The sequence below is a fragment of the Balaenoptera acutorostrata genome, chromosome 2, assembly GCF_949987535.1.
Source record: "Balaenoptera acutorostrata chromosome 2, mBalAcu1.1, whole genome shotgun sequence".
Classification (NCBI taxonomy): domain Eukaryota; kingdom Metazoa; phylum Chordata; class Mammalia; order Artiodactyla; family Balaenopteridae; genus Balaenoptera; species Balaenoptera acutorostrata.
The window spans coordinates 182,963,085-182,983,248 of NC_080065.1; the positions used below are offsets into that span (position 1 = coordinate 182,963,085).

Genomic DNA, 20,164 nt, shown 5'->3' on the forward strand with positions numbered 1-20,164 from the left:
TTCAGGTTTTACACAAAGAACGCTGTGGCCCGTCTAAACCTCCGGGAAATGCCACAGTGGGATTTCGACCTGCATCACTTCCCATCCACTGTAGAAAGAGATCAGCAGTTCTCGAGCCTGATGGCGTGCCTTTCTTCCCGTCACGGACACTAGAGGCTTGTGCCAGGCAGCCTTCACTAACCACTCCCACACCTTCAAAGGGGACGCTTCAGAATCACATCGTGGGAGTTGGTTTCCAAGCCGGCCCTTAGCGCCTCTGTCCTCTGCCTTGGTGCAGACCCTGCGTCCTCCGTCTCTGCCTTTCCTCACGTCATGTCCTTTTCTCCTTCTTGCCCCCAAGTTCAACCCATCCTTCAAAGCTAAGTCCAGGGACATCTTGTAACTCCTACCTGGTTCCCTCCCCACAAGGAGGAAGGGGCTCCTTATATTAGGTCCTTAAGCTAGTGCCGTTGTTGTGTGAGCTTGTAGTATCCATCTCTTTTTCCCTGTACTATACCTGGCACATATAAATATCTGTTGAATGAATAAGGGCAACCTTCTCAAGTGGGGAGTTGGCCTGCTGACTTTGACCCCAGACGTTCAGCCCCATCCTGCTCTGATGGAGCAGGTAAGCTCAGGGCAGGAGAGTGTCCCAGACACGCACAGTGGCTTAGCGATTGAAATAGGGCAGATACGGTGACACAGGGTCCTATGACACACGCCCTGTACGGAGAAACCAGGGATGACTCACGAGGAGGTGACCTGGACCCTGGCTTTGAATGTGGACACGGGAAGGAGAAGGGAGAGGAGGATGCAGATTGTCCCCAGCAGGCAGCAGAGCGAAGCCCCCAGTGCTGGGGCCTCTGGGTCACTGGCCTGCCCTACTGTGTTCTTGTTCCTCGTCCAGGAGTCCAGACACCGCCTGTCTGTGGGCTCAGTCCTTCCAGGGGAGCAGAGGCTGGCCTGGGTGCAGGGGGGAGGCCCTGGCTACTAGACCATTGTCATCAGGTGGAGAGAGATTTGAATATGCTTACGGCTCCTAACTCAGCAAGTGGCAGCACCAGACACACGTCACACGGTGACAGCGGAGAAGCAAGGGCGAGGGCAGGGCTGCTTTACTCCTGCAAAAATCAACATAAAAAGGCATTGCTGAGGGACTTCCCTGGCGGTCCAGTGGTTGAGAATCTGCCTTCCAGTGCAGGGGACGCGGGTTCCATCCCTGGCCGGGGAACTAAGATCCCACAGGCCGCAGGGCAACTAAACCTGCGTGCCACAACTAGAGAAGCCCGCGTGCCACAACTAGAGAAAAGCCCCGCAATGAAGAGCCTGTGCACACAACGGAGACCCAGCGCAGTCAGAATATTTAAAAAAAAAAAAAAAAAAAAAAAAAGATAAAAGAGGCATTGCTGAGAAGTGCCTTGAGTCAGCATCACCCAGCCATCTAGGCAAATGCGGCAAGACCACGGATTTAGGGGGTAGGGTCTCCCGCCCCCAGAGCGTAAATGTAGCATCTTGGGGGTGGATACTGGCACCACCCTGAAGGACGGGCAGACTGTTGATACACCAAGGTAGAGAGGGTGGGACATCCCAGGGGCACAAGCGTGTTAGCCAGGATCAGGGCAGAAAGCCACTCGGGGTACTGAGGGTCGGCCAGCAGGCCGCATCGGTTGGCTGGGCAGAAGCAGGAGGGGTGTGCTCCAGAGGCTGGCAGTAGCCTGGGCCAGGGCTTGGCAGGGGTTTACCGCCCATCTTCCTTCAAATCCTGTTGCTCTGCTTCCAAGCAGAGCTTCAGAATCGTGTATCACGGCCATCCGTCAGCAAGTACACTTAGTGCCGTGAGCCCTCTGGAGTCTGGGCTATGATCTCTAGGAGCTTTTGGTGCAAAGGAAGAGGTAGCACATCGGCCTGCTAGCGACACGGTTTACACAGTTTTTACACGTGTCCCTCTGTGTGCGGAACCACAGATCTCTCACAGAGGACCTTCGCTCCACAGACACTGGCGTTCTCATGCCCCCGTCATCCAAGCTACTCAGCACATCCTGCCTCCCAACCTGGCCTGCACGGGGACCCCGCCTCGAGCTCCCTGCACGCTGCCTTCCTGGCCTCATTCTTTCCTTGGGACACGCATCATGCGGGGACTGGCAGGCTCGTCTTTGTAGAGCAGTTTGTGGTGCTTGAAGCACGTTCACACCCGGGTCATCACGGGTCGTCATCAGCACCCCGTTTTACATTGAGGAAACTGAGGCTCAGAGGGGTCCACATTCTTGTTAAGTGACAGTGCAGTGACAGAGCCGGATGCAGTCCCCGTGCTGTGGTCCACACCCCCCCCCACTGCTCCCCGGCGTCCCCAGCCCTGCCTCGGGACCTCTTGGGCACACCCTTGTTTTGGCCTGTTACTGACACACCTGACTCGCGGTGTTCTCCCCTGGGCTCCTAAGGGCGAGGTTTGTGTTATCTCAGCAAATACTGATTGCCCATCACCTACTGGGTGTCAGGCCCCCTGCTGCTCTCCTAGCCCCATCACAGCAGCTGGCAGCCAACGGGAAGTCAGCGTTTGGGGACAGGGTGCATTTGGGTGGGGAGGCGAGGCTCTCCCGGGTGCTGTTGCTGGAATGAAGGTGAGCTGTGGCGGAGGAGATGGCCCCTGAGAACTGCTCTCCTCTGTCTGTGATCCAGGGCGGGGTCCCTGGGAACCCCTCAGTCGGGTGCTCACCCACCAGTGGGGCAGTTACAGGCAGTAACGTCAGGGAGCGTGTGCGCCAGGCCTGATGTGCGTCCTGAGAAGGAGAAGGCCCACCCCCTCTGCCACTGCAGGGTGGATGGCAGCCGGGGACAGGAGCGGCAGCTCTGGTGCCCACCTGGCCCCAGCAGGCCCCTGTTGATCTCCTCATCTGTGTGCTGAGATTCCTTCCAGCTCCGCATTGCCAGGACTGACTCTGCAGGTTAGAAGGGCAGGTGCCCCTGGACAAACAGGGTGGGGGACAGCAGGAGGAGCGGCCGTGCAGGGTGACAGGGCGCCGGCATCTAATACGTGGCCGAGTGTCGCAGTGCCCGTCACTAACCCTCAGAGGGGCTGGTCTGCTGTGCTGAGAGCTGCTGATGGCGTCACCTCCCCTGGCTTGCCGTGTGCTGTCCTGGGATCATGACCTGCCCGGGTACTTCTGGTAGCCACGCCTGAAGAAACTGGTCTCGTGGCCCTGAGTCACCAGGTGTCGCCGCCCTGGGGTGACAGGCGAGCTGTGGAGCCAGGTGAGGGTATGTTCCTCAGCGCCCACTCAGAGCTTCTTCCTGGAGCTCTCTCGGAGGAGCGCCCAGGCCGAGCTCTGCCCTCCCCGAGAGGTCGCCCTCGATGATCCTCGGAGAACCTAGGTGTGCGGCCCCCACGGCTCCAGCCCAGCCCATCTGGGGGCCATTTCCCTCTGGCCTTCAGAGCCCGTTTGCCTGTCAGCCTTCCTTTCCCGTGTCCTGTCCTCCCAAACTGCAGGCACGTGCCTTTCACAGGGGATTCCTCCTCTGGGTGCGGGGTCCTCTGGATGCAGGCCAGCCTGGGCCCAGCTTGCTCAGATTTTTTTCCTTTGCAGACTTTCCCTTTGCTCTCTGGTGAGGGGGTCAGCTGTGGGCAGACCTTGGGTGGAGAGTGGGGAATTAGACTGGCAGCCCCCAGGCAGAGTGCCGCCTAACTTGAACTTCCCATGAGCAACGCAAAGGAAAGTTGGAGGTTCAGGGGTAGGGGGTGCTGTCATCCGGCCGGCTCCCGGGTCCGCAGCCCTCCCAGTGCTTAGCCACCGCGGAATGGCGTCATGAGATCAGACCCCTGTGAGGTCGTTCCTTCCTCCCGTGGGGCGCTAAGTATCAACTAAGCATTTCCTAGTCTCAGACACCGTTCCGAGTGCAGGTACAGCAGTGTGGGGTTGCTCACTTGGAGTTCACAGTGCAGTGGGAGGAGGGCTGTAAACAAACAAGGGAGGCTTGAGAGAAAGATGAGTGACGGGTGGGTCAGGGACAGCGCCCCACTGGGGAGGGGGGAACCAGATGGACAGGACCCAGCCATGGGAAAGTCTGGGGCAGAAGGGACAGCAGGGCAGAGGCTCTGACGTGGGGTGAGGTGGGTGCCTTTGTGGAACAGAGCCTGGTCCAAGGTGAGGTCCAGAGGGGGCGGGGGGTTCTGGCCTCGAGAGAGGAGGTGCCAGTAGTGTGCTGGGAGAGGTGGCCAGTGGCCAGGTCACTCCCACCTGGGTAAGGAGGCGGGCGATGGAGAATCAGGAGGGCTTCCTCGAAGAGGTGGCTTCACATTAGTTAAGTGTCTCAGAATGGAAGTGGTCATAGAGATGGGGGGACAGCATCTGTGTTCCAGGAGGCTGGGGCTCTGGGCTTTGAGATCGTTCTGTCGCCTTAGCTTGTCGCTGTGGGGGTACTCATGGCCCTCCGTGAGACTCGTGACCTGGTGCCTACAGCCTCTTATGTAGTAGGCTGCGGTGATGGTGTTGGATGCAGGGTCTGTTCCGGTGCTTTCCGGAGGCCGAGCAGCTGTGCGCCTCACAGGGTTTCCAAGCCCCATTTCCTGTCTCTTCCTGAAGGGCTGCTCTTGCGTCAGCTCTGCCATTGACAAAAGGTGAGTTTGCAAAACACCTCATTTACTCGCCTGTGGGGACAGAAGTGTGCTGTGCTGCCCTGAGCGGGGATCTGCGGGCGGTAGCTCCCCAACAGCGCACCCCGGCACAGCACGCGGTCAGCGGTGCGGAGCGGGCGCGGCAGGACTCGGGAACTTATTACCTCATTTGTTTGTGGGTTGGCTGTCTCTTTTTATGAGTTTTCATCTGAAATTGATTTTCCCGGTTGTGTGACATGCAGCCCTCCTGCCTCGTCCCCGAGATGAGAAATTAAAATGCATGAGGCCGGTTTATACCCAGACTTTTCAGCTCTGGCAAGAGTTCCAGATGAGGTCTGTTCCTAAGAGATGAGCCTCAAGCAATTGCTGGCCTCTCGGTTGTTGGGTAAAAACCCTTGGGCGCCGGCTGGGATCAGGCCCACCTTAGAGCCCCTGTTCAGCGGGCCTTGTTCCCTCCCTGTGTCCCAGAGGAGGCAAAGTCCTGAGCCCACACCCCAGTCTGCCACCTGGCTTCCTCAGCCAGGCCCTGTGGCTTTGGCCCTCGCCTCCCCCGATAACGTTTGGGGCAGGGCCCGTCTGATTCTCCCCCACGTGAGCTGCATCATGTCCCGCGCAGGGGTCTGTGTGTGACTGGTGTCCTCCTCCCCGAGCAGCTCCCGGTCTGGGGTGCCACTGGCGTTCGTAGAAAGCTCTGTGCTATTCCAGGGGCTGTGGCCTCATGCCACCCTGGAGTGGTGGGTATCATGTGAGAGACTGGAGTTCCAGAAGGCTCAGGGCAGAGCCGGCCCTCCAACGCACGCCTTCCGCCTCCAGGCTCTGTGCACTCAGTGCGGTGTAGGGTGTCATCCTGGGTGGTCGTCCGCCACTGTCACTGTCCAGGAACAGCTGTGGTCCTCCTGACCGCCTGCTCCCAGGGGCTGCGATGTGGCCTCACACTTGCTGGGACGCTTCCCCAGCCAGGCGGGAGGGGCGGAGCCTGAGCGCGGGCCCTCGTCTCCCCAGCACCCCGACTGCCGTGGCCAGTCTTTGAAAATGAGGAAGCAAACCAGGGAGATGCAGGGCAGCCTCCAGAGCAAGGTGGTTTAAGACTTTGGGGACCCAGTTACCCCTCCTGTCTGGCTTGGTCTCACACACACACTACACTGCACTACACTACACTACACTACACTACACTACACTGCCTGGCCCTGGGAAAGGCGGGTCACCTCCTGGGGTGTTAGTTGCTCCATTTATAAGGTGGAGATAACTGCCCAGAGGCTGCAGCTGGGCCAGATGGGTGCTGGAGGTCCCCGATGGCTTTATCTCTTCCTTTTGGGGCTCTATGCCTTCCTCAAGTTTGACAGAAGGGCTGGCAAGGCCGCGGGTCCAAGGAACAATGCAGTCTCTGCTACGTTTCATAGAAACATTAAAAGATGCACGTTCTGTGGCCCCTTCTCCCCTCCAGCAGTCCTGCCTCCCCCCACAAGCCAGAAGTGCTTCAGTTTGAAGCCTGCTTTCCACACCTGTCCCAGCACCCAGCAGGGCCCACTTCCTCCCCCAGACTCTACCAGATGACCTGGGGAACTGGTTAACCATGAATGGAAGCAGGGAACACTTCTTGTTAAGTGCTTCTGCTTTCTTGTGGAGGAACTCAGTGTCTTAATGGGAATCCCAGGACCAACCATCATTAGAGTCGAGCCCTGGCTAACGCTCTGGGCTGGGGGGTTGGTCCCCAGAGGAAGTGCCCGCCCCTCCACAGTGCACCGGGAAGGCACTCGGGCCTGTGGCTTCTGGCCAGACAGGCTGCGAGGGGGAACACTGGCCAACCTGGGCCCCTGTGGCCGACACTCAGCTGAGCTCCACGTGGAGGTCGGGCCAGGCAGGGAGTGAGTTCCTTGTCACCCCATCTCCAAGGACTGCTGGGTCACCTCGGGGTGAGGGAGGCATTTTCCTCAAACAGAGGGCTGAGGCAACAGGAAAGGCACCGCACAGCCACCCGTGTCTGCCCAGCCCCTCACTCTTCCTCCAGCTTCGGGTACTTCTGAGCTGCCACTCCTCTGCAAGGCCAGGAGAGGACCCCCCAAAAGGAAGGGGCCTGGGTGCTTGGTCAGATGCACTGGGCTCGGTGATGGCAGAAAGCAAGACACACGGGGTCCCTGCGCTCAGAGACAAGCACGGGCGCGTGGGAGACTAACGGGGGGTCAGGCCAGGCCTCGGCCTCCAGCCCGTGCAGGAGGAGGGGAGCAGTCCCGGGATCGCAGGAACCTGGAGAGGGCGCAGACCCTGACACACAGAGGGTTCTGGACCCAGCCCTCGGGGGCTGCCGTGGGCAGGAGGCCCAGCAAGGCCGAGGAGGGGAGAGCAGCCAGGAGGGGTCCTGGGGAGAAGTGAGGAGAGTCTGAGCCAGGGCAGGGCAGACCTGGTTTACACACAGGGGCCCTCGTGACGGATCTGGGGTTCTTAAAGCCAGTATGAGGCCCCATCGGGAAAGCAGTGTCACAGCAGCGGGAGGTCTGGCGACTTGGTCGTCAGCCTGGGGCTGAAGGGGCAGCTCTCTGGGTGTCTACCCTGGGTGAGCCTCTGGCTGCTGGTACTGGGACCCGCGAAGCCTGCAGAAGCAGAGGTCGGGGCTTTGAGACGAGGCTGAGGCTACACCCCGATCCATCTCGGGAGCTCCGTCCCCCAGCTCGTCACTGCCTTGACAGTCACTGAGCGACTGTCCCCATGTGCCATAGCTGCCTTCCCTAGTCCATTCTTTCCGACGACCGGTTCCTGCTTTGCTCCCGCTGCCCGTGCCGTGTCCAGACCAGACTCTCGGATTAAGCCAGACGTGACTTTGAGGGGATTTTTCTCACGTAACGGTTTCCCCCCTCATCTTAGCAGCATGTGCCACGCAGGGGAGCAGCCACTGGGACTCACTTGGCGTTCAGCTTGCTGCCCACCGAGCCAGCCCTGGGAAGGTTTGGGCAGGGAGGTGGGAGGGGCACCACGGGGCGGGGGCAGAGAACCAGGGGGGTTCAGACTGCGAGAGGCTAGGTCAGACCAGGCCCCCCAGCCAGGCTCCTCTCCACAGAGACAGCCAAACGCTTCCCCCGCCACCACCCGGGGGACCCTGCAGCTGGCTTGTCCCTGCAGCCTCGGGGACCTGAGGGGTTCTGCTTCTGAGCCAGTATCTCAGCCGCTGGCCCCAGGCCAGAGGTGCCGTCCCTCCTGCTGAGAGAACACCTTGGGCTTCAAAGCCACTGTCTTTGTGCTGCCAGAACTAGGTTCCAGATACACCGCGACACACTGCTGTGTGGAGGGGCGTCTGTGGGTCGGTGTCTGCCCCTTGGGGCCGGACCTGGTGGTCGTGGTGCCCGACTGGGGGTTTCCACGGGAGAAGTAACTTCAGAAGTCTTTTCCTGCTTGATCGTTTCCACTGCTCCCGTTCACAGAGCTGCTTTTTTAAAACCTCGTAGCTTTGATCCCTAGGAGGAGAGGAAGTGTGTGCCCGGAGGCATGAAGGGTACCAGCAAACCGGGGAAATTTCAGAATTCCCGGTATGCTGAAGGAAGTTCTGACTTGTCAGGACACTTCCCTCTGTGGAGCTTGACAAAGGGGGTGGTGACTTATTCTCCATCAGCTCACAGATATTTACTAAAGACCCGTGACAGATAGGCTCTCCTGCTGCCAGAGCCCTCAGGCTTCCTGCTGGCCCGCCTCCTTGGGCTGAGGAGTTGGGTATGAATAGTGTTTCTGTGGCCTCGGCTTCAGTGGCACCTCTCCCTCACCCCTTAGGGCGGTGGCCCGGCCCCACGCCTCGTGGCCTTTATTCTCAGAGCCACGTGGGATCCAAGCTGCCTGGAGTCCAAGTGCCGCCCCCGTCGGCAAGCATTTCGTACTCAAAAGGGCCCAGGCTCTGGAAATCATCCCGACACGGGGGCCACTGGAGGTTTCTGGGCAGGGACGGACAGGAGGCTTCAGCGTGGCAGAGCACCGTGCACGTTACCTCCCCAGAAGCACCCTCGGCTCGCCTTTCCAGAAAGGGCGTCAGTTAGCCAAAGAGTGCACCCTCTGGTGTGTCTGCCAGCAGCTCTGAGTCAGGGGCCCAGGGCCCAAGCAGCAAAAGGAGACTCGAGAAGGCCAGCGGCTTCGTGTGTCGGCAGGGTAGCAGGCCAGCCTGGGCTCTGCCCGTGTCGTGGGCTCTCCAAGTCATGAGACAGAAGGCCATAAAGGAAACTAGAAGGGGCTGCTCTGAGGTGTTTGGCAAGCGGCTCCCAAGTGTTGGGAGGCCAGCAGGAAGGGGAGTCGCAATTGGAAGGGATGTAGAGGCGAACGAATCTATCCCTGTGTCGCTCCCTCCCGTCCCTGTGCCGTCCTCCCCGTTCAGGAATTTCTTAGCCCTGCCCGGGAGTCATTGCAGTTGCCTCCCGGGACCTCCCACGTCTGGGCATTCTGCGCACAGGCACTCCGCCTCCTCCCCACAGCCTCGGAGGCCCCGTGCCCTTCCGGCAGGTCCTGCATTGCGGGGAGCGGTGAGGGACGGACCGACCAGTCCGACAGCTCTGGGCGCAGCTCCCAGCTTCTCCACTTTCAGCTCGCAGCCTTGCTTTTCCACCTCTCACCCCGGGGTTTCCTCATCTGTAGAATGGGTGTGCAGGTCCCTGCATTGTCATTGCAGAGGGGTGACAATCAATGGCAGGATGTATGGAAAGCGCCCACACAGTGCCTGGCACTTGGAGGACCAGGAGTGGCAGCCCCTGTGCCCCCGAACCTGGGTCTCACCCAGAACACCATACGCCTGCCTGGCCAGGCTCTGCCTGCTGGAACCCTGCCCTTTGAGGTCCAGCTCAGACAGCACTGGCCCCTGCAGCTCACCCAGCCAGGAGCATGTTTGGCATGTTTAAACCTCCCTTGCAGCTCTTATCACTGTGTCTCTGTTCTGCCTGATGTTCTTATCTCCCTCGCCAGAGGGGCGCTCCTCAAAGCCAGCACAGCCTCTGCCCTGGCGGCAGGGTAGCGGGCCTGCCCACCCCTCTTCCGACAGTGGTCGCTAACTGGAGCCGGAAGTGCTCACACCTGACAGCCTTGGGTCACAGTGCCTCAGCCACAGGGCATTCACTGGCCCAGACCCGAGGATGGCCGGAACGGGACCGCACAGCAGGGCGGCTGGGCCTGGACCCCAAGGCTCTTTCACCCCCCATCGCCTTTTCTTTTTTTTTCTTTTTTTAATTTTATTTATTTATTTTTATAAATTTATTTATTTTTGGCTGTGTTGGGTCTTTGTTGCTGCGCGCTGGCTTTCTCTAGTTGCGGCGAGCAGGGGCTACTCTTTGTTGCGGTGCACGGACTTCTCATTGCGGTGGCTTCTCTTGTTGTGGAGCACAGGCTCTAGGCACGCGGGCTTCAGTAGTTGTGGCACGCGGGCTCAGTAGTTGTGGCTCGCGGGCTCTAGAGCGCAGGCTCAGTAGTTGTGGTGCACGGGCTTAGTTGCTCCGCGGCATGTGGGATCTTCCCGGACCAGGGCTCGAACCCGTGTCCCGTGTTGGCAGGCGGATTCTTAACCCCTGCGCCACCAGAGAAGTCCTTCCGTGCCTTTCAGTCCAACTCTCCAGCCAGTGCCCGAGAGCGGCTGCCCCCAACGCGCACCCCCTCCGCCTGGCCCTGGGCTCCTCACTGCTGAGGAGGGAGGGAGAAGCGGGGGCTGCTCTGTAGCGCGGGGTGGGGGCAGGGAGACGTTAGCCAGGCGGAGGGCAGGAGGGGAGTTGGGGGGGTCGGGAGAGGATGGGGACCTCCGCTGTTAACCTGGAGCGCGGCAAGCGGCCCCACGGAGCATATCGGCTGGACGAGGTGCGAGGGTGCTGAGCAGGCCGTGCAGAGCATCCCTCCTGCATTGTGAGGCCCTGAGCAGCCCTGCTTTTCTCTCTCCCGGCTCCTCTGTGCCAGCCTCCTCCTGCTGCTCTTTTTACTTAAACTCTTAATTCATCAAAGCGGATCGTCTGCCCCGGTCACTGAGCCTGCAGATTGGCTGTTTATTTTCCATGTCATATTGATCAGGTTTCCCAGCTGAGATGATTCAATTACAACGTCTCCCGCTGGTGCATCCCACTTGGCAGGATTCGAGCTTCTGCTGCCCCCGAGGGGCCACTGCAGCGTGCCTGCCTGGTCTGGGGCAGCCGTCCGTCCCCACGTCCCTCCCTGGGGGAAAGAAGGTTCTCCTGCCTTCCTGTTCTCTGTTGGACTCCCGGAGCGGCTGCCCTGCCGGCTCTTGGCGCACAATGTCTTGTGTTTTCGGATTGTTCCACTGCGCGTTCTTTGTTTCTCTCACGCGTGTCAGATTCCTCGCTCCTCTCCAAACATGGCCAAAGTCTAGAAGGCCGAAGAACGCCAGTCCTTGAGAGAACAGCCCCTTCTCCGAGTGGTCTTTATTATGAGTGCCCACGGGTGGCTTGCATTGGGTGGAGGTCGTGTAGGTGCTCAGGGATGAAGCCCCATCTCCGTTCCAAGTTCGCTCACTTCCCAGGTGCCTGGGGCAGGTGTCCTCAGACCACGCGGCTCCGCTGCTCCTCTGTGTGGGAGCCTGAAGTGGGTGCCCTCTGCCTGTCGTGGTCACTTGGGGGTCGTGTCGTCGTAAATCTGACCATTCAGAGTCCAGGTGGGAGCTGGGCTGGGGCCGTTGCTGGCGGAGCAGCCCGAATGGGTCGGCACACGGGGAAGCGACAGTTTGGGGGTCCTTCCACTCTCTGGCTGGCAGTAACCACCTCTGCAGTCTAAGCTGCAGTTTGAACTTAGGGGGACCCGGAGCTGGAGCCCTGGCGGGGCCTGCAGGCTGAATCGCGGGCAGGGCACGCTCCTCTCAGAGGTTGGAAGTAATACAAGGGCAGTGACATAGGTCAGACCAAACAAACGGAGGGGGGTTGGCTCGTGCAGCTTCCCGGAGAGGGACCGCCAGAGGGGCAGGCCGCAGAGGGAGCCTCCTGCGGGCGGAGGTGTGCACCCCCTGGTGGGTCGTGCACAGGCCAGCAGTACCTCGATAGAGCCGCCATCACGGGGGACGCACAGGCTGGTCTCAGAACCACCCGTGGACCTTTTTACCAGACAGCTGCCCGGCCTCCTGAGAAAAGACCCCGTTCTGGGCCTTCATGGGACTCACGGTCCCTGAGCGCCCTGCCAGGGCGGAAGTGAAGCCAGGCGTGCAGGTGGGGAGCCAGGCTGAGATCTGAGAGGCCCGTGTGACGGGCAACAGCGAGTTCATCTCTGAAGGCCGCTGCCAGCTCTGGCCGAGCGCAGCCTCTCCACAGCGACCCCTCAGCCCCGGCTGTCACCTGGTGGGGGGGGGGGCTGGGGCCGTGGCTTGGCCTGGGCCCCACGTTCCCCCAGGGAGGCACCCACGTGGGTTTCACGGTGGCAGCCAGTGTGGGCCCACTGCTGGTGACTCAGGCTCCCACCCAGCTGGGCGGGCCCAGGAGGCCACGATTTCCACACCGCTGCGGTCACGGCCCTGCTGGAGAGTGGGCAGCGCTCACCCACCCCCTCTGCTGCCTCCCCCACTCTGGGGGGGTGCCTTGGCCGGCGGGGCCAGCCCCTCTGCACTGCGGGCTGGAGTGGGGGGGGCGGCGTCAGTAGCTGCAGAGAGAAGAGTGGGCTTCAGCCCTCAGGGCCCCTGCCAGGGCTGCACCTCAGTTTCCTCTCCTGCAGCCGGGGAACACCGTCACTTGTGGGGAGTGCTGGATGCAGACGCTACACGTGAAGGTGTTAATTCCATGGCGGTGCTGCTCTTGCCGGGCCTGAAAAGGTGTGTGCGGGGTCCCCAAGCAGGACCGAGCGGCAGGGTCCTGGCCTCCCACACAGACAGGGCCTCCCCACCCTCCGGCCTCCTCCTGGGGGCTCCCCAGGCCCCTCCTCTGGAGCACAGCCTCCCTTTGCTGATGCTCTTGCTGTGGTTGGCATGTGGCTTGCTTTTCCCCACTTTTCCCTTTTGGCCTTTTGTCATCCTTTCGTCCACTTGTGCCGGTTCTGGACTGTGGGCCTTGGAGAGAAGGGACCTGGGGCCAGTCAGCCTGAGGGACTGGAGCTTGGAGCTCCCAGGTGGGGTTAGGGCGAGGAGACTGGTAGGGATGCAGATGTTCCCAGCACAGCCCCCCGGTGCCAGAGCAAGGAGGCCCCGCATGGGAGCTGTCAGAGGGCTCCCAGGGGAGATGGGGAGGTGACACTCCTGGAGGGCCTGGAAGAGGCTGTGGGGTTTGCCCATGCCCTCTCCCCTCAGAGGAAGGACGTAGTCCCCGCCAGCAGGGGCTGCTCCCTGGGGGCGCCCGTGTCCCCTGTACTGAGCAGGCCCTCGGCCCGGAAAGTGTGGTTTTTGAGCCCCAGCACTTCAGCTACCCTTTCAGTTCACCAGAAGTGTCTTGTCTCACATCAGACACGTAACTCATTTCCCTCTGGCAACCACTGAATTTGAGAACGTCCTGTTTTACCATAATCAAAAGAAGTGAAACTGCCCCATGAAATAAAGTGGAACACCCCAGAAACACCTAGGAGAGACCAGGGTCTTTCCTTATAAAGTCAAAAACGGGAGGGCAGCCCCTGCCTGCCCTTGGAGGTCCCCCAGAGACTGGTGCATGGTGGAGGGGCCCTGAGCCAGCCCTGCTTCCTTTCTGTGCCCCGTCCCCTCCTGGGCTCCTGGGGTGCAGCTGCCGTGAGAACACTGACTGGCAGGGGTATGCAGCGCCCCCCAGACGCCCCTTGACCCCAGGCGGGGAGGGGCAGGGATGAAGGCCTATAGGCTAAGCCTGCCCTACAGTCCTGTGGTCCCCCTGGAGAACCAAGATGCGTGGGGAAAGTAACAGCAGTCATCGGTGTGGGCAGCATGGTGTCGCAGGAGTACCCCTGAGCACACACTTGCACACAGCAGCCCACGGGAGCCTGGCCCAGCTCGGTGAGTGCACACCTGTCACCCCATTTTAGAGGTGAAAACTGAGGCCCAGTGAAGCTGACAGCCCAAGACCACACAGGTTAGGGTTAGGGTGCCTTCAGGAGCCCCGGGAGCGGTCCTGACAAGTGGGCAAAGACTGCTGCTGGCCACCAGGAAATTGTGTGTTTGTGTGTGTTCACACCCACGCACACAAGAAGTGACTTCTGGGCACCACAGTTGGCCCGTGTGGGGCAGGTCTTCCCTCCCGCTCGGCGCTTGTCCCATGGCAGTCTTCATGTTCATTTGGCCTCAGGACCTGCTCGCCTCTCAGAGGTGCCCCTGGGGCGTGCAGACCCTTGGTCCCCGAGAGTCCTTCGCGGAGAGGCAGGAGTTCAGTGGGAAAGGGAGGCCGCAGTTGCCTGAGCGAAGGGGCTTCCGTGAGCCTCGGCGTCTCGCTGAACCACAGCACCCCTGTCCGGGCGTGGGCCCCGCAGCCCTGTGAGGGGGGCCTGGACAGTCTGCACAACCCCGTGGGGGTGGGGGACCCTCTCAGGGGCTGCGGAGCCGCCAGCGCAGCCTGACCAGGTGGGCGCAGCCAGGGAAGGCTTCCGGCAGGAGGAGCCCCTGGCCCTGGGTTTGCAGGAGCGTGTGGGTTTGGAGCGGGAGCTCGTTCGGCTCCCCGTTTTGCCATTGGCTGCCACATTCAGCATCCCTGGGAAGCCATCGTGGACGCCTGAGCCCTCGCCCTCCTCCCCTGAGGCTCACACTCTCTTCCCTACTTTCATTCCCCAGCTGGTCAGTGAGAAGGTCGGAGGGGCTGAAGGGACCAAGCTGGACGATGACTTCAAAGAGATGGAGAAGGTAACGGTAGAGGGGTGCCTGTCTGACGCTGACAGTGTTACTAGCCCCCATAGGGCCCGGCCCTGGCATCTGGGGGGAGGCGAGGCTTACCGGGAGGGTCTAGGCAGGTCGCAGGCCTCCCCCCAGCCCAGGGCAGGCAGCGGCGGGGGCACAGCATAGCCAACAGCAAGGAGGCAGGGAGGCGAGGTGGCCCCCAGCAGCAGCTGGCAGTTCTTGCGTGGGCTCTGAGGCGGTTGGGGAACTGGGACCGGGGCAAGGGCTGTCCAGGTGCTCCTGGTTTGGCCTCAGGCGCCCTGATGGTTTCGAAACCCCACACGTGGACTCTCTTTACAGAAGGTGGACGTTACCAGCAAGGCTGTGACAGAAGTGTTGGCCAGAACCATCGAGTATCTGCAGCCCAACCCAGGTAGGGCACCAGCCAGCTGCGAGGGGTCTGCCCCCAGCTCCTCAGGTCTCTTGTCAGTCCAGAATCTTTTGGTTACCGGAACATGAAGAAGCTGTGCGTGGCCCCACAGAACTGAAATGCCCAGGGGTAGGCGGGTTCAGGCATGGCTGGATCCAGGCAGCCAAAGGATGTCCTCAGGGTCATGCGTTTCCTTTCTGCTTTATCTGTCAGCTCTCGCTTCTCATGGCAACCCTAGCCTTAAATTATCCTTAAAGCTAATGGTCCCAACAGAAAAGAGCATCTTTTCCCCCCAATCAACTCTTTGGACCAATTTGAATTAGGTGCCAGGCCCCAGCCACAAGCCTGCCTTTGGAGCATGAGGTGGGGTCTCCGAGGCTGAGAGGGAGGCAGGGACTTTTCCTGGAGGAAAATCCAAATGTTGGTTCCTGTAGTGAAAGGCAGAGGATGCAGGACAGACAGCAAAAGCAGCCGTGTCCACCTGAGGCCTACGCTGGGGACAGACTGGAGCTGGCAGAGGTGCAGGCACGCCCCTCACCTCCCACCCCCGGTAGAGGTCTGCACTGGGGGCGCCTGTACCTGTCCACACCTCTACCTGCCTACCCCGCTTCTCTGGGGGTCTCGAGGAGCCGGCCCCCTCACCTGCCCACTGCTGGTACTCCTGCGCGAGGACCAGAGTAGAGGGGGGACTTCTCACGTTCGGGAGGTTCTTCTCACGCTCTGGTTCCTCGGGCCGAGGGAGCACTTCAGAAATAAACAAGCACCCAGGCAGAGGGGGGCAGCTGGCAGTCTCGTGGCTCCTTGAGAGACCACACCCACCCGGCCCCACCCTCTTCTAGCCTCGCGGGCCAAGCTGACAATGCTCAACACGGTGTCCAAGATCCGAGGGCAGGTGAAGAACCCTGGCTACCCGCAGTCGGAGGGCCTGCTGGGCGAGTGCATGATCCGCCATGGGAAGGAGCTGGGCGGCGAGTCCAACTTCGGTGAGGCTGTGGGGAGGCTGGAGGCGGGGGCGGGCTTGAGAGCTTGGGGCCAGAGTCTCTGTGCTGCCAGCAGGCTGGCACTTCCCCCGTAGCTCGAGGATCTTCTTCTCCAGGGCTGGCTGGTCCCCTGGACGAGGGCTGCCTATAGCATCAACGGCCATGCGAAAGCCACCCTCCCGGCCCATGGCGGACCTGGGTGCCTTCCAAGAGGTGGGAGGGCAGCTCGTGAACACCTGTCACCACCGGCCCCCCTGGCTCCGGGTCAGACTTAAGGGTCCCTTGTTTCGTTCTCTGTTCTGGCGTCCAGGTCCTCGGCCGTGGGGTGTGTCTCGGCCGCGCAGGCCAAGGCCTCCTGTGACGGCTTCCTCCGCCACCCCATCCTCTCCCCAGGCGACGCCCTACTGGATGCCGGGGAGTCCATGAAGCGCCTGGCTGAGGTGAAGGACTCCCTGGACATAGAGGTGAAGCAGAACTTCATCGATCCCCTCCAGAACCTGTGCGACAAGGACCTGAAGGAGATCCAGGTACGCGGGGCCGCTCCAGGCCCACCCTCGCTCCTACCCACCCACCCCCCCGCCGCCATACAGCCCAGCTCGGGCCACGTTTCCCAGCGGGAAGGGCTGCAGGGCATCAGGTGGCCCTCCCCGAGGTCCCAGGCACGCGGTGTGACCCTCGTCCCGGCCCCCAGCACCACCTGAAGAAGCTGGAGGGCCGCCGCCTGGACTTTGATTACAAGAAGAAGCGGCAGGGCAAGATCCCCGATGAGGAGCTGCGCCAGGCCATGGAGAAGTTTGAGGAGTCCAAGGAGGTGGCCGAGACCAGCATGCACAACCTCCTGGAGACCGACGTACGTGTGTGGGCCCTGAGCCCCTCGCCGCACGCACCCACCACAGTGGCCTGCCGGGCACCACCCTGGGGGAGCCCCTGAGACAGGAGCCCAGCGGCGGTGCCCACTTCCCAGGGCCAGTGGGCAGGCTCTGTGCCTGTTCAGGGTGTGAAGGGAAGGAAGGGGGAACAGGAGGCCCAGAGGAAGCCACTGGCCCACTGAGGCTCTGGGGTCTTCTCAGGCCCTTCACCCTCCTCTGGCTGCAGCTCAAGGGTCAGGCAGGGGCTGGGCCCACGTCTGGAACAATCTGGGAAGGCTCCCTGCAGGAGGCAGCCAGAGATGGGGGCCAGAAGGAGGGCAGCTCTTCAGACCTGGCTGGTCCCTTGCAGATCGAGCAGGTGAGCCAGCTCTCCGCCCTGGTGGATGCCCAACTGGACTACCACCGGCAGGCCGTGCAGATCCTGGACGAGCTAGCTGACAAGCTCAAGCGAAGGTGGGCCTGGCCCCCCGGCCTTCCCCGCGGGAGCCCTGGCCCACCCTGCTGGCTGGGAGGCCCGGTGGCTGGGTGCTGTGGCTGCCGGGGCCAGCCCTGGGGGACCCGTGGGATGCCCCCGCCCCCGGACAACCCAGCCCCACTGTGACATGTTCCTTCCAGAGCAGCGGGGTTACTTCCTTTTCAGAAAGAATCCCCAGGCTTCATGAGTCAGGGCGGGGGTCCCAGGAGGGAGCAGGACCTCATCACGCTCATCCTGGTCCCCAGAGGAGAGGCTTGGGATGTCCTGTGGGCAGAGGGTTTGCCCAGCCCTGCCCCTGGGGAGCCCCTTCCTCTCCTTCCCTGTCTCCGAGGGCCATCTTGCAGTCAGGCAGTGTCCAGGGCCTAAGAAGGGAAGCCCCGGTGGGCGGTGGTTCCCTGGTGAGGGGTGGGTGTCTGTTGGGCACCAGCTCCCCAGCCTCCACTGCCAAGGAGGCGTCTGGGTGCAGTAGGACCAGGCCTGTAGGCAGCCTTGGAGATATGCCTGGGGGCCCCCTTCTCGCCACCTCCCACGTGCATCCTGAGTCCCCGGGGCAGCAGCATAAATAGCTGCGGGTGGAGGCGTTGTTCCCTGACCTCGACACGCGAGGGCTCAAGAGGTGGCCCTGCAGCTGCTCACAGGCGTCCTTCCACATGCAGGATGCGGGAAGCCTCTTCGCGCCCCAAGCGGGAGTATAAGCCCAAGCCCCGGGAGCCCTTGGACCTCGGAGAGCCTGAGCAGTCCAACGGGGGCTTCCCCTGCGCCACGGCCCCCAAGATCACAGGTAATGGAGGAGAGGGCACCACTCTGCCCCAGGCCCCTTCGGGGGAGCCCCCAGGCCGCCACCCATCCAACCGCAGGGCCAGTTCTCTGCACGAGGAGCCCCAAGGATGGGCACCAGGCCCCACGCCAGCATTCTCAGCCCACCTCTGTGCTTTGTCTGCAAGCAGCTTCGTCATCTTTTCGATCTTCCGACAAGCCCACCCGGACCCCCAGCAGCAGGAGCATGCGTGAGTGGCCCCAAGGGGCCCAGGCCCTGCCCCGTGCCCCTGCCTCGGTTTACGATGCCGTCTTCTAATCTGTGCCCCAAGGGTCCATCTCCACCCCTTCTCTGGTAGAAGTAGAGCTGGGCTTCCCTCTGTTCCAAGTGGTACCCTGAGAGCTGTGTGCTTCTGGTCACTGTCACCCTGATGCCACTGGGTGTCCCCAGCTCCTCCCAGGAGCGTTTTGGTGACCACTCACAGAGCCCTTTTCCCTCCCCTTGTCACTTGGCTCCTTCTGATAGCAGTGGGGGCCGCAGAGGAGGGAGCGGCTCTCCTTGGGGGAAAGCAAGGAGCAGTGAGTGGGCAGGACAAGGGGGTGGGAGTGGAGGGGAGAGGAGGCGACATCCCCCTGTGCACCCACAGGGGCAGGTGACAGCCTGGACCTTCCCCCGCCCCCAGCGCCCCTGGACCAGCCGAGCTGCAAGGCCCTGTACGACTTTGAGCCTGAGAACGACGGGGAGCTGGGCTTCCACGAGGGCGACATCATCACGCTGACCAACCAGATCGACGAGAACTGGTACGAGGGCATGCTCCACGGCCAGTCTGGCTTCTTCCCCCTCAGCTACGTGGAGGTGCTGGTGCCGCTGCCCCAGTGACCGCGTCTCAGTGATGTGTCGGCCCGCCGCCCCTCCATCCAGATCTCTGCATTCCATGGGCCCCGCAGCCGGGCAGCGCTCACAGCCTGCGGGGTGGCCCGCTCTGGGCCTGACCCGGCCCCAGGGCAGCGGGGCCCCTGTTTACACTAGCGCTCACCCCCGGTGGTGGGGGCTCCCTTCCCCACTCCACATGGCCGTCTTGGGGGCTGGGCAGTGTTCCTCCTTCCTGCTGCTCACAACTCTGCCCCCCCAGCTCCGCCCACCCCGCCCCAGGAGGCTCACACTAAGGTGCTCTTAGAAACACTAACTCCTCCTGCCCCTCCGGGGACCGGTAACTCCAGGTGGGCCCCCCTTCTCTCTCTTCTCTCTCTCCTCTGTCTCCTCTGTCTCCTCTCTCTCTCTCTCTCTCTCTCCCCCCCCCCTCTCTCACTCTCACACACACACACACACACACACGTGCGCACGCATACGCATCCTCTCCCACCTCCATCCAGCTCTGTTCGGAGACCTGCCCTTAACAGGATAGGACTGAACATTGGTGTGATGGGGTGGTCTGGGCGAGACCCCTGGCTGAGACTCGCCACCCTGCTTTTAAATCCCCCCCCCCGGAAACTACCAGCCCCCTCCAGAGCTCCCTAGGCCCCTGAGTGCCTACAGATGCCACCTTCCTGGAAGGGTTTCACCCCTTTCTTCTGGCTGGGGACTTGGGGAAAGACGAGCCTGGGGTTCTCAGGGGCCAGGGCCCCTAAAGACAGGCCATCTCCCCCCTGCAGGGCACTAAGCCCCAAACACCCGTGCCCACCACCGCATCCCAAGCCAAGCACATGGAGCATCTCTCTGGCACAAGCTGCCAGTGCACACGTGTGTGTACGCACACGTGTGTGTACGCACACACGCACACACACACGACCACGGGAGCCCAGCCTCCACTATGTGGAAGGTCAAGCACAAAGTCTTTGTTAAGTGAATGTTCCCAGACCCCTGGCTGCTGGGACCCCTTGGGGAGTAACGGGCACCACGCTGGTGAGCCGGCCACCATACCCTCTTTGGACAGTGGCCCAGGCCATCTCCTTCAGACCAAGGTAGGCAGCTGCCCAGACCAGCAGGGCCCCAGCCCTGCACCCACTTCCCCTCTTGCCTAATCCAAAACTTGGCTAAACAGGGGACCCCGGGCCTGGTTCACATTCTCCTCCTCTGGTGACCCGGTAAAGCCCCCAAGGACACCAGGCCCTCCCTGCTGCTCCGAGAGGCCCCCGGTCACCAGTACCTGGAGGAGACACAGACATCCCAGCCTAGGGCAGATCAAAATGTAATCCTGATTTTTTTAAAAAAGTATTAAATGTCTCTTTCTACAGCCTCTTGCCTGGTTGTGGTGCAGGGCGGGCCCTCCCGAAGGGGTCACCAGTCAGGGTGGGGCCCACATGAGCACCAGCCCACAGCGAGCCCGGGAGGGACAGCTGTCATCTGCCCAGTCGCCAGCACG

The 20,164-nt window shown here is 61.7% G+C and overlaps 1 protein-coding gene across 3 annotated transcripts in view; it reads left to right on the top strand.

The window, feature by feature from the left end:
- SH3GL1 (SH3 domain containing GRB2 like 1, endophilin A2) overlaps nucleotides 1-19,552 on the top strand; it is a 32,891-nt gene extending 13,339 nt beyond the window's left edge. Inside the window, exons 2-11 of one of the 3 annotated variants that reach the window (XM_057540138.1) lie at nucleotides 12,245-12,341; nucleotides 14,250-14,318; nucleotides 14,652-14,724; nucleotides 15,561-15,704; nucleotides 16,095-16,228; nucleotides 16,393-16,551; nucleotides 16,920-17,023; nucleotides 17,702-17,826; nucleotides 17,993-18,052; nucleotides 18,449-19,552. In XM_057540138.1, coding sequence (XP_057396121.1) covers nucleotides 14,310-14,318; nucleotides 14,652-14,724; nucleotides 15,561-15,704; nucleotides 16,095-16,228; nucleotides 16,393-16,551; nucleotides 16,920-17,023; nucleotides 17,702-17,826; nucleotides 17,993-18,052; nucleotides 18,449-18,681 — 1,041 coding nt within the window. In that variant the 5' untranslated portion in view covers nucleotides 12,245-12,341; nucleotides 14,250-14,309 and the 3' untranslated portion in view covers nucleotides 18,682-19,552. The remainder of the gene's footprint in view (nucleotides 1-12,244; nucleotides 12,342-14,249; nucleotides 14,319-14,651; nucleotides 14,725-15,560; nucleotides 15,705-16,094; nucleotides 16,229-16,392; nucleotides 16,552-16,919; nucleotides 17,024-17,701; nucleotides 17,827-17,992; nucleotides 18,053-18,448) is intronic. The other 2 variants (XM_057540136.1, XM_057540137.1) reach the window with 2 other exon arrangements.
- Nucleotides 19,553-20,164: the final 612 nt, after the last annotated feature.